This window comes from Brassica oleracea, chromosome C8, assembly GCF_000695525.1.
Source record: "Brassica oleracea var. oleracea cultivar TO1000 chromosome C8, BOL, whole genome shotgun sequence".
Taxonomy (NCBI): Eukaryota; Viridiplantae; Streptophyta; class Magnoliopsida; order Brassicales; family Brassicaceae; genus Brassica; species Brassica oleracea.
In genome coordinates this window covers 18,055,877-18,070,682 of record NC_027755.1, presented here as the reverse complement: position 1 = coordinate 18,070,682, position 14,806 = coordinate 18,055,877, and the positions used below count along the sequence as shown (strand labels likewise).

Sequence of the window (14,806 nt, the reverse complement as noted above, 5' to 3'; positions counted from 1 at the left end):
TTTTTTTTTTTTTTTTTTTTTTTAATTAAAATATTCGGTTATAAGTCTGCAATTAAAAACTCACCCAACAAGGGGAGGGAGGAACTTTCCAAAAAGAAACCTCAGAAAATACTTAACCAAAAACCAAGAGGAGTTGTTGTTGTCGCTGAGTAAGACATCCTTAAACTTCGAGATAGTGGATCTAGTCGGAGCTTGATAGTTTGCTGAATTTCTTGAATGATTGCTTGAGTTGGTCTACACAACCCCGTGTGCAATCTCGAGTTCCTTTCCTTCCAAACCACATAGATAACAGCTTGAAAGATCATCCTTACAATTAGCAACACATTAGCGTCTGGTGTTGGGTCTTTCAGCCAACTCAAGCACTCTTCAAACAAAGTGGGAGGGGAGAGATGAAGGTGTGAGCAAAAGAAAGACCAAACCTCAACGCTGTATGCACAGTCAAAAAATAGATGCTGCCTTGTCTCCTCTGAGCCCGCACACAAGAGACAGTCTGAAGGTACATTCATCCCCCAACTACGCAGTCTGTCTCGCGTAGACATTCTATTCCTCGCCAGAATCCAAGAGATGAAAGCATGCTTAGGTATCCTTCCCTTAAACCAGATCTGCTCGTGCCAGAAGACCGGTGGGTTTGGTTGATGAATTGTAAGCCAAGTTTTGGCTGTTGAAAAGGAAGACGAAGGAGGAGCCTCACCCATCTTCCAGAGGGACTTATCATCGTCAATGGACTGAGCTATCGGCACCAGCGAGGGGAGACACTGCTTCAGCAAAGATATTATAGCATTCCTACTTCTTGATGCACTAATCCACCAGTCTCCATTAATCAAGGCATCAGCAACTGTCGCCTCCTTAGCCAGACCCGAAACAAGAGGGCCCCTCTCACCCGTAAGATGGATAAGAGGGCCAAGATCAGTCCAATTATCAAACCAAAAGCTCGCTGCGATCCCGGAACCAACTTCACAAACCAGAAAGGGTCTCGCAACTGTCCTCAGCTCGCAAAGTCTCTTCCATATCCAGCTATCTCCTCTACGAGGAGTGAGTTCCCAAAAATTCTCTGAGCCAATCTTGTATTGTTTAATCCACGAAACCCAAAGCGATCCACCAGCTGCAAATAGTAGCCAGATCAGTTTTAAAGCCAGAACTTGATTCCAATCTTCCAACCTTTTCAGACCTAGCCCTCCTTCAATTTTAGGAGTACAAACAGAGATCCAACTAATCTTAGCTCCTTTTGCAGATTGCGGTACTCCTCTCCAGAGAAAAGCGTTGCACATTCTCTCTAGAATACCTATACACTCTATTGGAAGAATGAAAATGGAACACCAAAAGGAGATGGTTGAGTATATCACCGCCTGAATCAATTGAAACCTTCCGGCAAAGGAAAGGTGCTTGACTGTCCAGGAGCTAAACCGAGCTTCAATCTTGTCTAGAAGAGGCCTGTAGTCAGATAATCTCATTTTTTTAGACGAGAGTGGCACGCCCAAGTATCTAATCGGAAGGGCTCCCTGTTTGATTCCCAGCGCCTCAGCCATCTCTTGACAGAGAGAGTGGCTTCCACCATCTATCATGAGCTCTGTTTTTTCTCTATTAATGCTGAGGCCTGACAACTGTTTGAATTCTTCAAGAATTTCCAGGATTCCAGTCATAGATTCCTCAGAACCATCAAAGAATACCAAGACATCGTCCGCAAAACTCAAATGAGTAATAAGAGGATTTTCACAGGAAGGGTGAGGTTTGAATCTATTGTTCAAAGCTCCATTATCCAGCATCTTGGACAAAACATCCATAGCCAACACAAACAACAGAGAGGAAATAGGATCACCTTGTCGGAGTCCTTTCTTTCCTGTAAAAAAACCGTGCAATTCACCATTCACCGCTACACTGTAGGAAGTAGTGGTGATGCATTCTCTTATCCAATCAATATCTGTACTGGCAGATCAATCGCCTTTAGCAGATTAAGCACAAACTCCCAACTCAAATTGTCATAAGCCTTCGCTAGATCAATCTTCAAGCAGCCCCGAGAGATGCGACCCTCTATATGAAAATCAGTGACCAACTCAGATGCAAGTAAAACATTCTCGCAAAGAAGTCTGCCCTCCATGAATCCCACTTGGTTCCTTTGGACCACCTCATCAATAAAGAGCTTAATTTTCTTCTTTAGAAGCCTTGCTACCACTTTGTAGATGGTAGAACACAGAGATATTGGCCTGAATTGATTTAGCTTATCAGCCCCCACAATCTTCGGGATCAGAGTAATGGCAGTGGCATTGTATCGTTGCAGCATTCTACCACCAACAAAGAACTCCCTAACTGCTGCTAGAACATCACTGCCAACAACTGACCAAGCATCCCAGAAAAATTCAGCAGGAAAACCGTCCGGTCCCGGAGCCTTACCCTTTGGCATGGACATCAGTGTTGAACGAATTTCATCCTCACTTGGAATAGCACAAAGCTTATCAAATAAGGCGGTGGGACATCTATATATCATCAAACTCTGCAAGTCACTCACTGAGGGAGGCGAGACACCTATCGAGAGAGATCCTAGAAGATGGTGAAAGTAGGAGACCACCATGTCTTTAATTTGAGCCTTATTTGTAACTTTCATTTCATTCCCATCAATCAAGTATCTTATGGCGTTTCTAGCTTGATGAGCCATAACCGCCTTGAAAAAAAACTTTGTGTTAGCGTCTCCATCCTTGAGCCATCGAATTCTAGATTTCGTTTTGTAGAAAATCTGTAAGGCTGAATCCAGAAACTTCCACTTTTTCCTCGCCACAAATTCTCTTCTGAATAAAGCATTCGAAGGCGTTACTAGAAGCTCGCTCTGAATTTCTTGCAGCTCCTCCATTGCGAGCTTTGTTTTTTGCTGAATATTTCCAAACCCAATTTTATTCAGTCTTCTGCATACCTTCTTAACCGCTTTCAGCCTCTGACCCAAAGAGAACAATTCTGATCCCACAGCAATTTCCTCCTGCCACGCAGCAGTAATTCCTTCCAAGAATTGTGGATGGGTAGAGAGAAAGGCAAAATACTTGAAGCTAACCTTTCTGACCTCCGATACCGTATGCAGATCAACAATGCAAGGGGCATGATCCGATTCTCCCGGCGTTTCAAACTGAGCAACAATATCTGGAAAGGCATCACGCCAGGCTTCATTACCTAAGGCCCTATCCAGCTTCCGAATAATAGGGTCATCCTCTCTATTGTTTGACCAAGTAAAGAAGATACCTCTTGTTTCCAAATCTTCTAATTCGCATTGACCCAAGCAATTTCGAAATTCATCCATGCCTCTCACAGGCAAATCATACGGAAGAATAGAAAAATGCTCCGAAGCAGACACAATTTGATTGAAGTCGCCAAGGATCAAGAAAGGTTTGTTTCTCACCAGATTATGGCTTGAAACCTGCTGGATCTCATCCCACAAGCTCCTCCGTTGAACTTCAGTATTATACACGTAAACAAATCCCACAGTCAGCGAGGTCTGAGTTTCCGGTTCAAATACACCACAAATAATCATCTGTTCTGATTTCTGGAAGACCATAACCGATAAAGCAGGGTCCCAAACGAGCCAGATTCTTCCTCCAGCAACCTCTGAGTAGTTTGATTCAAAACGCCAACCTTGTAGACACCCAACAGCAACTTGAACTGAGTTCTCCTCGCTTACATGGGTTTCCAAAAAGGCTCCTACCGACGAGCCAAAATTATTTAACCAACTCCGAATAGATCTCTGCCGATCATTATTATTTAATCCTCTCACATTCCAAGAAAAAATCTTCATATGTACAGGTTTGAAGACCGACTTGCGGTTAGAGGGGTGATTTCTTTCCCGAGGAAAAACCCCGAGTCCGAAGTGAGAAGTCGTCTTTTGGAGGCTTCTTTAGGAGAGAGGCTTTCCAAAGAGCTTCCTGCCTCAAAGCTCTACGAACAGCCTTAGGGTGCTTAAACCACAAAGTATTATCTTCTTCTGGATCAACACCCTCAGAAGACTGAATCTCCTCTTCCTGCACTTCTTCCTCCAGAGAAAACTCAGACTCAGAAACTTCAGTTTTTCCGCAGTGATCCTCCACCTCACCCACCTTGCCACTCCCCTCAGAGACGAGCTGATAAGCAGTAGCAGGGGTGAAAGGTACCTCCGCAGGTGCAATTTCCTGTATCGGAACTTCCTCCGAACCCACCTCGACAACTAAAGCAGTGGAGTAAGATGATGCCTCGGAAGTACCAGGAGGTAACGACTTTCCTGGCTTCTTAGATTTCTTCTTCTTCTTCTTGGATTTCTTCTGGAATTCAGAGTGGGTTGTTTGGGGCATCTGCTCCTGATCCTCTAACTCCACCCTCTCAGAGTGTTGGGCCTCAACTAGCCCTGAGATCAGATTTATCTTCGTTGATGTAGAGACCACTCTGTCTTGATTTGGTGAAACCTGAGCTTGCACCTTCTTTCTTTTAACCATAGGCTTAAGACAGCGATTTATAAGATGTCCATACTTCTCACAGTTCAAACACTTAGGAGGAAGACTTGGATACTCTACTCTGACTCGAACTGCATTTCCTTGCACATCCCTCACCTCAACCACCTTCGGTGGATCATTATCCAAGGTAATTTCAAACTTGACCTTAGTATCACCGAAATGATACGGGTCGAGCCTAGACTTCTCAGTATGGAGTGGCTCTCCAATCGCACTAGCCACTACACTGATTCCGTCGAGAGAATAGAGCTGGGGAGGAATGTTCTTTAAAACAACCCAGGTAGGGGCCGTTCTAAGCTCTTCAACTTGTAAATTTTCTACTGCTGACCACTTGGAAACTGAAAAACCGCAATGATCTACTTGCCAATAGCCTACCTGCAAGACCCACTCCCTCGTTTGTATTGAAGGAATGAAGATAAGACAGCTAGTGTTTGACAGAGTGCGGACGGTGATGTTGCCAAATTTTCCCCAGACCGGGTTCAAATCAGCAATGATTTTTGTCGGGTGAGGTCGTCGGCCATGAAAATGAGCCACTAAGTGGTCCTTCCACATCTCCGACGCTTGGAGTAGGATGGCATGCGGGGCCTGTACTACCGGAGTACCGTCTTCGAGAAAGGTCGGGTTTGAAATCTTTCTGAGGTTTCTGAGAGATGCTTTGAATCTTTCGACGTACGACGGGACAGAGGAGGCTGGAATCGCTGTCGGAGTAGAGGGAATCTGGAGTTTGACTTCGGTTTGAGAGTCATACGCCCTGACTTCCTCATCTGAAACTTTAGGTGAGACTGACGGAGGCTTGCAGATCGATGGATCTGAGACTTGGGAAGCCATTTTTTTGTAAGAAGGAAGTGGAAAGAAGGTTCTCGTCCTCAGGCAAGAGGCCCACTGACGGTGGCGACTAGGAGAAACCTAATCGCACATTGTATCGCAGGAGAGAGAAAAAATAAATTTAACTCCCACTCTCTTCATCCAATCTCTTGGGTTACTTAGTTACCTAATGTACCTATTTTCGTTCCGTGCAAAGCCGAAACTTGATGCATGAACCATGACATTCATAATTGCATTAATGACTCAAATTAATTATATGTAAAGTGGGATTTAATTATACATTCTGATAATTAGGTTAAATAACCTAATTTATATTTCCAACCAAAGCTATCACATGTGCTTGAGAATCATATTTGCTTTTCCTGATTAAGAGATATATGTGCTGTGTACTAGAAATAAAGCGATGACTTTTTTTTTTTTTTTTGTAACTGGTATCTGGACAGCCACATTCCCAACTATCCCTCCGTAGGAGGTCCAGCGCCCCAACGGAAAGGATGTTAAATCCGATGTGGCCGGGACTCCAACTCGTGATGGCGGACACCTCAGCCGAGATTCCTATACCACCAGACGACTAGGCCCGATTATAAAGCGATTACTTCTGCCTTCTGGCTACATAATATGCGTACACTAAATGTTTCGTCCAGTAGCATCATTTCTTTCGTTCATAGTCTATATATCTTGAAGTTTACTTACAAACATATGATATAATCCTCTTAACATGGCACTGTAGATGTCCATTTTTCCTTGAAAGATTATGCAGTAAACCAAATATTTAGGAATATAGAAAGTAAGAAAGTGTCATTTAAAGATGATTATTAATTTGGGGTCTTCAAGTTTGACGTGAAGTTTACACCAAAAAAAAAAAAGTTTGACGTGAAGTCCTGCATGGTATATGAAATAATGAAAAGGAAAATTGTAAGTCGTGTGAGAGAAGAAAAACGATCAATCGTGTTGGTTCTCAAGTTGCAATGAATATCGGTCNCCCCTCTCCCATAACTAAATTCAAGACGGTCTCAAAACGGGCTAAACCCGTGTGAGCAGTACGACCCTCGGACATGCTGGTTTGGTTAAAAGGGCTTCGGATAGACTAGGACAGTATACATATATAGTTTTAATCACGCTGTAACTGTAATAATATCATCATTCAAGTTTGAGAATGAATCTTAATATCTAAATAGAGCCGGTTCTATGCATAATCAAGTAAAACATTAGCATTGAGTTCCTAAAAAATTAAAATTAGTACACTTTCAATTTGAAACAACAATAAATTGTCAGTCTGTGGCTTTCAAAATACCAGGAACGATTTTGTATGAAAGATTCAAGTTTGAACTTTGAATGAATCTTTTATAAGCCGGTCAGTATATTTCTAATCTTTGATATGAATTATAATATCTAAGATTCATACAAAATCCAACTAATAAAGGGTGTTTGTTCAGTACCGAATAAAAGAATAATGACTGCAAAATTTTTTTTTTTTTTTGATAATCCAGGGGTTCCCCGCTTCGCGGGTCATTCCCCTGGGTCCGGTCAGGCAGCGGTCCACTTTACCCGGAAGGGCTTTACCTGGGCTGGATCGAACCCAGTACCGCTTTGGTGTCCAGAAGAGGCAGGGTAGTTTCCGCATGGGGAGGGAATCGAACCCGGATGGTGGTTGCCACCACAGGTCCGTCCTGCCACTTGGACTACCTAGCCAGGACAGACTACAAAACTTTGTGACAGATGAAAATCAAGAGAGCTTAAACAAAACAATAAAAAATGAATTGAAACATTTTTTTTAATATTAGAGACTTGTATACAATCAGTATACAATATAGATGTTAAAACTATTAGAAAAATATACAAAAAAAAAAATCAAAGAACCCCTAAAAGAATAGAAAACAAAAGGCCGCATCATCCATCCTCTGTTCATACAAAACTCCCAAAACAATAAGTGGAGGAGGTAACAAAAAAACAAACACACACAACACCCTGTGATGGGTCTTCTTCAGGAGAGGGCTCTTCTTCTTTGCTTCTCTTAGATGTAATCTATCTCTTTCCTAAAACTCTAATCTTCCTCCTAAAATTAGAATTGTTGGGAGATACATCTTCTATGAGAAGCCGTCGACCGTTTCGAAGGTTGTTTTGTTTCAAGTTTCCAGACAGAGCCTATGTCTTGTGCGATCTTAACCGCGTCCATAGACACACCTGAGAGCCCTCTCCTCGTAAACCCGACCGCATACAACCCGGTCCTTCCTTTCCAACCGCTGTTCGCTGCTTTCGGGAAACCATTCTTTGCAAAGAACTCACTCTCCTATAATAACACAAACACATAACTCAATCAGTACACATGACCAAAACGAACAAACCCTGTTTAGTTAAACCGGATTCGGTTATCAAAATTTTTAAACTTCTTGGTTTTGTTTTCTCACCTGTAGCCAATAAGGGACGTTGCTACGGTAACCAGTTGCGAGCACAACTGAGTCAATCTCGAGTTGTTCCCCATTAACTAACTCGACTCTGTTCCCATCAAACCTTTTAACCCCTGGAACCACATTGATCTTTCCTGATCGGATCTTCTCCAAAGCTCCGATGTCAAGCACCGGCGTCTTCCCTTTCACACTCTTTAGCGCCATCGGACCCATCTCGGGTCGTTTCAAACCGTACTTCTCGATGTTCCCAAGCACGAGCCAACACAGAACCAACAATATCTTGTCCACGAGCCATAAAGGAAGCCATGCTAGCATCTTCATGGCAAGCTCAAACGTTGACTTCCCCATTACTTCTCTCGGCATCACATGAAACTGAACAAAAAGATCGAAACTTTGTTCAGATTCTTGATTTCTTGAACGTTAATAGTTTGAATCTTTAATGACTTACCGAGCTTCTCACGACCATGGAAGGCTTAGCGAAGTGATTAGCGAGGTCGAGAGATACCTCCATGCCGGAGTTTCCACAACCGACGACTAGTACTTTCTTCCCGGCGAACTTCTCACCGGACTTGTAATCACATGCGTGGATCACCTCGCCGGTAAACTCATCAAGCCCATCAATCTCCGGCACCACTCTCTCTGCATTCTCTCCCGTAGCCACCACAAGCCACCGGCATATATACTCGACCTCCGTCCGAGTTGACTCGGTGCTCGACACGGTCTTGACTCGCCACAACCCGCTCGTCTCATCGAACCGGGCGGTTTGCACACACTCGTTGAACTTCGGGTTTATATCGAATCGGGAGGCGTAGGACTCGAGGTAGTCGATGAACTGCCGCTTCGTCGGGTACTCAGGGAAGCTCTCCGGGAAGGGCATTTTCGGTAATTGGCAGAACTTCTTAGGGAGGTGGAGCTTGAGACGGTCGTATGTTCTGTTTTGCCATAGTGAAGCAATGCAATCCGCTCTCTCGAGGACGACGAAAGGAACGTTTTGTTCCCGGAGACAAGCGGCTGTAGCTAAACCGGACGGTCCTGCTCCGACGATAACCGGTCCGTTGACCCAAATGCACCGGTTAGTTGTTGTTGTTACTTCTTGTTCTTGATCCATCAAACGAACCATACTCTCCATTTGTCTTATAAATGTCCTTAACAGTTTTAGAGAGAGAGAAGTTGAAGATTTGTAGAGAGAGAGAGGAAATGGTTTTGAATTTGGAATGAAGATAATGTTTGAAGGTTAAGATGTTTATATAGAGGGGAAGATCATATCCCATGTGGCGTTGAATATTTTTTCCAGGAGATGATATTTGATATATTTGTATAACATATGATCATGAGCTGCTGATGTTTATTTTAATCATTAACAAGTTTGTTTTCACTTTTCTATACATAAATTATTGTTTTAGAACGTAAATGGTATATATTTTTAACGTTAATCATATACTTAAATATTTATATAACTATTTCAAATACAATAATTTTATAATTTACATGTTATAATTATTTAATTGTTTAAAACTGTATGTATTTGTCACTTCTTATTATATATTTATCTTAGTGTATTTGCATTTAGTTATTAAGAAAATTAGTATATTCACGAGAAAATATATTTAAAAATGAATTTGTATTTAATTTATGCTAAATTCTGATCCGTCTTTCAAATCTGGATTTTTTTTACCAATATTTGTATGCTTATTCATTTAAGATAATATATTATTATATATACGAAAGTCTAAGATATGTTAATTTTTAGACATGTATAATATAGTTTGTTAATTTTAAACCGTTCTATCATCATATTATATCTTTAAAATAAATAGTTTATATTTATGAAAATAAAATTTATAAATTTATCAATTGGATATAATTTTATCATATTTATTTTAGTATAATAATTTATTTATTTTTTATTTTATAAATGATAACTTAAAATACATTAAGTTACTGTTAAAATATTTTTACATAAATTTATTAGAATTTTAAAAATATAATATATAAAATGAAAAAAAATATTATGATTAAAGTAGTTACAAAGATTTTATATAATTAACTTTAAAGAAATACCTGTTAGTTTTTATACATGTATTATATAGTTTGCTAATGTTTACTCATCTTACCAATATATTAGATTTTATTTTTGAACATAAATATTTTGAACTTACGAAAATAAAATATATAAAATATATAAATTTATAAATTTATACAATTTTGTTATATTTAGCTCAATATAATAATTTTTTTAATATGATTAATTATGATTATATAATAGATAAAATATTATAGAACTTTTTATTTTTCAATTTATAAATGATAATTGAATATATTAATGTATAATAATATTTCAAACTAATTTCAAAATTAGTGAAAATATTTAAATATAATTTCGAAAATGAAGATCTTGTAAAAATATTTTAAAACAGATTTGTTAGAATTTTAAAATAAATATATTTATATTTAAAATAAAAAGATATCAAAAGATATCTAATCTATTAAAACGGAAGTACATTTTGTACTTAACCCTTAGTTTTGCTCAATAATTACTTTCTTATGCCACTGATATTAAACATAGAATTTTGATTTTTAACTAAATACATGATTTGCCTTATTAATAAACTTGAAAACTACTAAACCAATTCATCTTCTGTTACCAACAATCACGATATCATTCACATAAGTAGCACAAGATTTTTTAGGTTTCTTATCTTGCAAATCACGTTTAAAATCATATCATTTAACCGGACTAACCTGTTTAGTATTTTATGGGCTTGGTCAATTAAAATATAATTAAAGCCTAATCCACATATATTGTGATGAAAATAAAGTTTTAACATTGTAATTAAGTTTTGGCCCATTTCAACAAATTAATTACCAAATAGTTATTTTTTATTTGCCATGTTGTTAATATAATACATATCGTTTATATATCAACCCATCTGTTTATAATTTATATAAGATGTTTTATTTTGAAAATTTTGAATTATAAATTTACATAAATATATAATTACATTATAAATAAGATAATGTAGTTAAGTATTACTAATTGACAAATATCTTATCTAATAAATCGTTTTGATTTGTCTAATATCCCATCACGATATAAACAATCAACAACAAATTTAGAAACAATTACTTTTTATGTTAGGTTTAATCTTGATAATAAAATGAACCGAGTTTTTTTTTGGGTTTACATCAATCCAAAAACCAAAAAAAATATATGAAACAGTAACACCAATGTTTAACATCTATTAAGTATGAACATATATCCGCGCGTTCGCGCGGATTCAAAATCTAGTTATGATTAAAGTATTTTAAAGATTTTATGTATTATTATTTTTAATAAAATACATTTAATAAAATTTTTAAACGATGGTCCAAATTAAAAAAAATCACACAAAAAAGTCATGAAATCTGTTTTACAATATATGATAAGATACTGTTTATGAGTATCATTGCTTAAGAGTTGGATTTGTTTATATAAAAATTAGCTAATGGGTTTTGTGACGGTTGAGCACTTTTGTAATAAACAGAGATAGTGCTTGAGGATGAAGTAATATTTTGGTATTGGGAAATACGATTTTCTACCGACCATTTTTTTTTCTTTTTCTGATAACCGTGGAGATCCAACGATCGAAGTCCAACCGACTATTTTGTACGTAATTATTAGGATATTCTTATTAAATAGTTTTAAGAAAGTTTTTCAAAATTAATTATAATGATAATATTTTAAAATAATTATTATTCTGTATTTAAAATACTAATGTTTTAATATATATTGAAAATTTACATCAATTTATTTTGGTTTTCGAATATATGTTTTATCATTCATATTTTTACATTTTTATTATATTTTAATTTTTAAACAAAACGAACTAAATAATTCTGATTCTTTAAAAAAATTAATACAAATTAATATTTTTTTCCATCCAAATAAAAATTTAAAACATCAATTTTTTTCAAAGAGAGTGATAATTAAGTAATTTATGGTGAGGTTTAGAATAATAAAAAAATAGAAATGGAAGCGATGGAATTAGGGAGCAACGATGGTGAGAGCATGATTAACCCGAAGTTCTTAGGATGAAGTTATTAGCGGAAATTAATAAACTGTTTTTTAATTTTTAATTAAAAAACCTAAGAACCGGTTCTTAGATAAAAACTTTAATAACCGGTTCTTAACTTTTTTGATTAAAAGTTAAGAAACAGTTTCTTAAATTCTGTTAATAACTCCATTTTAAGAACTCGAGTTAATCATGGTCTGACGTGTCTTTCTTGGATAGAACGAAATAGTGGGACCCAAAAGAGGAAGCCACGTGGGAAGTAAATGATGACGTGGAATGGAAAGCCACGTGGAGAAGATGATGATCCAAGCTGTGATGTATGTGGAACCAAATGAATAAAATCACATCAAACCCATTCTCTTCCATTAATTAAGCTTCTCCACTATTATTATGGCTTGGTCCCGCGATCTCCACATTTTTCATTTTTTTCATTAAAATATGTGAATTCTTATTTTAAAATATATATATTTGAAAACATCTATTATCCTGATATTTTGCAATACATGATACTCCCTCCATTTTTTAATATAAATCGTTTTAAAATTATGCACATAGATTAAAAAAATCATTAATTTTTTATATTTTCTAAGCAAAAACATCATTAAATATTTACTTAACCACAAATCAACCAATAATAAAATAGAATGTATATTATCATTGGTCATATAGTATTAAGTGTTAATAAATTTTACATAGAAAACCGAAAACGTCATATAATTTAGAACATACAAATTTCTCTAAAACGACTTATATTAAAAAAACGGAGGAAGTAATTAATAGGTACAGAAATTGTTATTCATAATGTCTAGAGACTTTTAAGTTAAATCCAGTAAGTTTATAACAAACGATTTTCGTTAAACTGAGTTAAACTCATATAAATTTCGTTAACTGAGCTTACACATAAGTTTATGCTAACTAGAAAACGAATTTGCTAAAGAGCTTTTATGTGGGTAAATTAGAAAAGAGTAATACTAATGTAGCTAATTATCCTATATTTTCACCGAAAACTATTAAAAGTATTTTCATCATAATAAATGAAAAAAAATTCACTGCGATCTCCTAATTTGTTATTTACTATCCAAATAGAGATAAGTAACTAAGTTTTTGTTTTTGTTTGTTTTCTTGTCAAATAAGTTTTTGTTTTAAAGAAAAACTTATACTCCTAGCAAGTATCAACATGTGGAAGCCTTTTTAGTCCAATGGTTTAACTAACGGTTCATTAATGCTTTTACACCATCACCATCAGGTCGAGGTTTCAATTTTTGGAGAAAGCGATTTATTAAACAATTACGAAGACTACAGAGGAAAGGCTTACAAGAGATCTTTAACATGATACAAGTAAACTCGGTCAGACATGATCTTCGTATGACGGCTCAGATGATGCAGTTAAGTGTAGACCTTATAAGGCAGGTATTATTGTTGGTTGTCGTATCGTCTATGTAATCTTTTTCATAGTTGTAATATCGTAATAAATCAACATTAAAAAAAAGTATCAACCTATAAATATCGCCTCTCCAAACTTTTAAAAGATTTTTTCATGTGAAAGTAAATTAGGTAATATAATCCATCAAGATAAAATATGTGATAGGAATATGTGATTAAGGAAGGCTCTATTAACTTTAATAAAGTACGAATAACACGATTTAGCTAACCTATGCTAGCCAGGTGATGGTGACTAACTTAGCTACAATGATAAGATCTTTTTCTCTTCATTGGTACTTGCATTCACAATTGTAAAGTGCATTTTTCAAAGTACACAAGAAAAAGGCACTCATATTAGTGGATATTTCATCCGTATTATTTTAATTGTCATTTAGATTTATACACATGAATTAAAAAAATATTTAGTTTTATATATTTTCAAAACACAAACATTATTATCTAGACATCTAACCATATTTCACCCAATACATAAATAAAAAAAATAATATTGTTAATAATTTTGCATTGAAATTTTTAAAAAATACTTATTTAAAAAAAATAATAATATATAACGATAATTAAACTGAAACAGAAAAAGTATGAATTAAGTTTTTTTTTTAATTGTTAGAAGTTCTTTAGTTATTTATATAGAAAAAAGGGATCCTACAAAAAAAAAAACCTTTATAAGGGTTGTGGAAAGAAGAAACTTAAGAGCATTTCCGATGTATGTTTCTATATTTTCTTTTAAAATAGAGACTTTTATTATAGAGGTGGAATTGCGCTAATGTATACTTTTATAATAGAGTTATTTTATTTTAGAAGAAAATATAGAGAATTTTTTTTTTATCTCTATATTTAGAGGTAAAAATAGCATATCTCTATATTTTATTTTATAAATAGAAAAACTCTATTATAGAGACATACAAATCCATCTCTATAGTATAATTTTTCTATTAAAAAAAATACATAGACATTGCATAAAAAAAGGAAAATTTAGAGATAAAAATAGAGATGAATCAGAGATGGTAAGTAAAAATGTAAAGCCATGTGCATAGATAGAACCTTGGTTTCCATGGGGGTTTCTCTTCTTTTCATGCCACAACATTTTGGAAGCTTTGAGTTTGGCATATATATCCATGTATACATTACACATACACAAACACACCAATATATAAATATATATATGCATGCACTCATTTTAAACTTATTGGCTTCAAACCGGTTAAGAGTGTTATTCATCGTTGTCGGATCGAATCACTATAGTTAAACTCATCCTGATCCTTTGGTCCGAAAGGATACGTAGTACTTTCACGGCTTTAAACAATGGGAAATCGGCCAAAAAAACACTGAACTTTGCGGGAATTGCCAAAAGAAACCTGGACATATGGGCTAGCCAATAAAATCCTGAACTTTTGTTGACTTTTCGGGTTTATTAAGAAACTTACGATTGACTGACCAGATAAACACACCGTTAACCGAGTTAACTGTTAATTAAGCGGACGTTAATTTTGGGTGTTAAAGTATACGACGTCGTTTCATCACTTTGTCTGATTAAAGACAAACGACGTCGTTTATATAGCTGTGTTATTAAAAATATGAGTTTTCAACGGCTCGAACTCGTGTACTCGGGTTTAATGGTAGG

General features: G+C 36.0%; 1 protein-coding gene across 1 annotated transcript; it reads right to left on the bottom strand.

Moving 5' to 3' along the window:
- Positions 1 to 7,133: 7,133 nt before the first annotated feature.
- On the bottom strand, positions 7,134 to 8,886 carry LOC106310347 (probable indole-3-pyruvate monooxygenase YUCCA8). Its single transcript, XM_013747574.1, has 3 exons — positions 8,139 to 8,886; positions 7,691 to 8,062; positions 7,134 to 7,572 (listed from the first exon to the last, which is right to left on the bottom strand). The coding sequence occupies exons 1-3, from the start codon at positions 8,817 to 8,819 to the stop codon at positions 7,345 to 7,347; spliced, it is 1,281 nt and encodes a 426-aa protein (XP_013603028.1). The 5' UTR covers positions 8,820 to 8,886; the 3' UTR covers positions 7,134 to 7,344.
- Between the last annotated feature and the right edge of the window lie 5,920 nt (positions 8,887 to 14,806).

Bases quoted from the DNA above. Each gene is read 5' to 3' on its own strand.
- LOC106310347 (XM_013747574.1), bottom strand. From the start codon at position 8,819: ATGGAGAGTATGGTTCGTTTGATGGATCAAGAACAAGAAGTAACAACA. The intron at 8,063-8,138 runs GTAAGTCATTAA...CTTTTTGTTCAG, and splicing joins CCATGGTCGTGAGAAGCTCG to TTTCATGTGATGCCGAGAGA. The intron at 7,573-7,690 runs GTGAGAAAACAA...GTGTTATTATAG, and splicing joins ACGTCCCTTATTGGCTACAG to GAGAGTGAGTTCTTTGCAAA.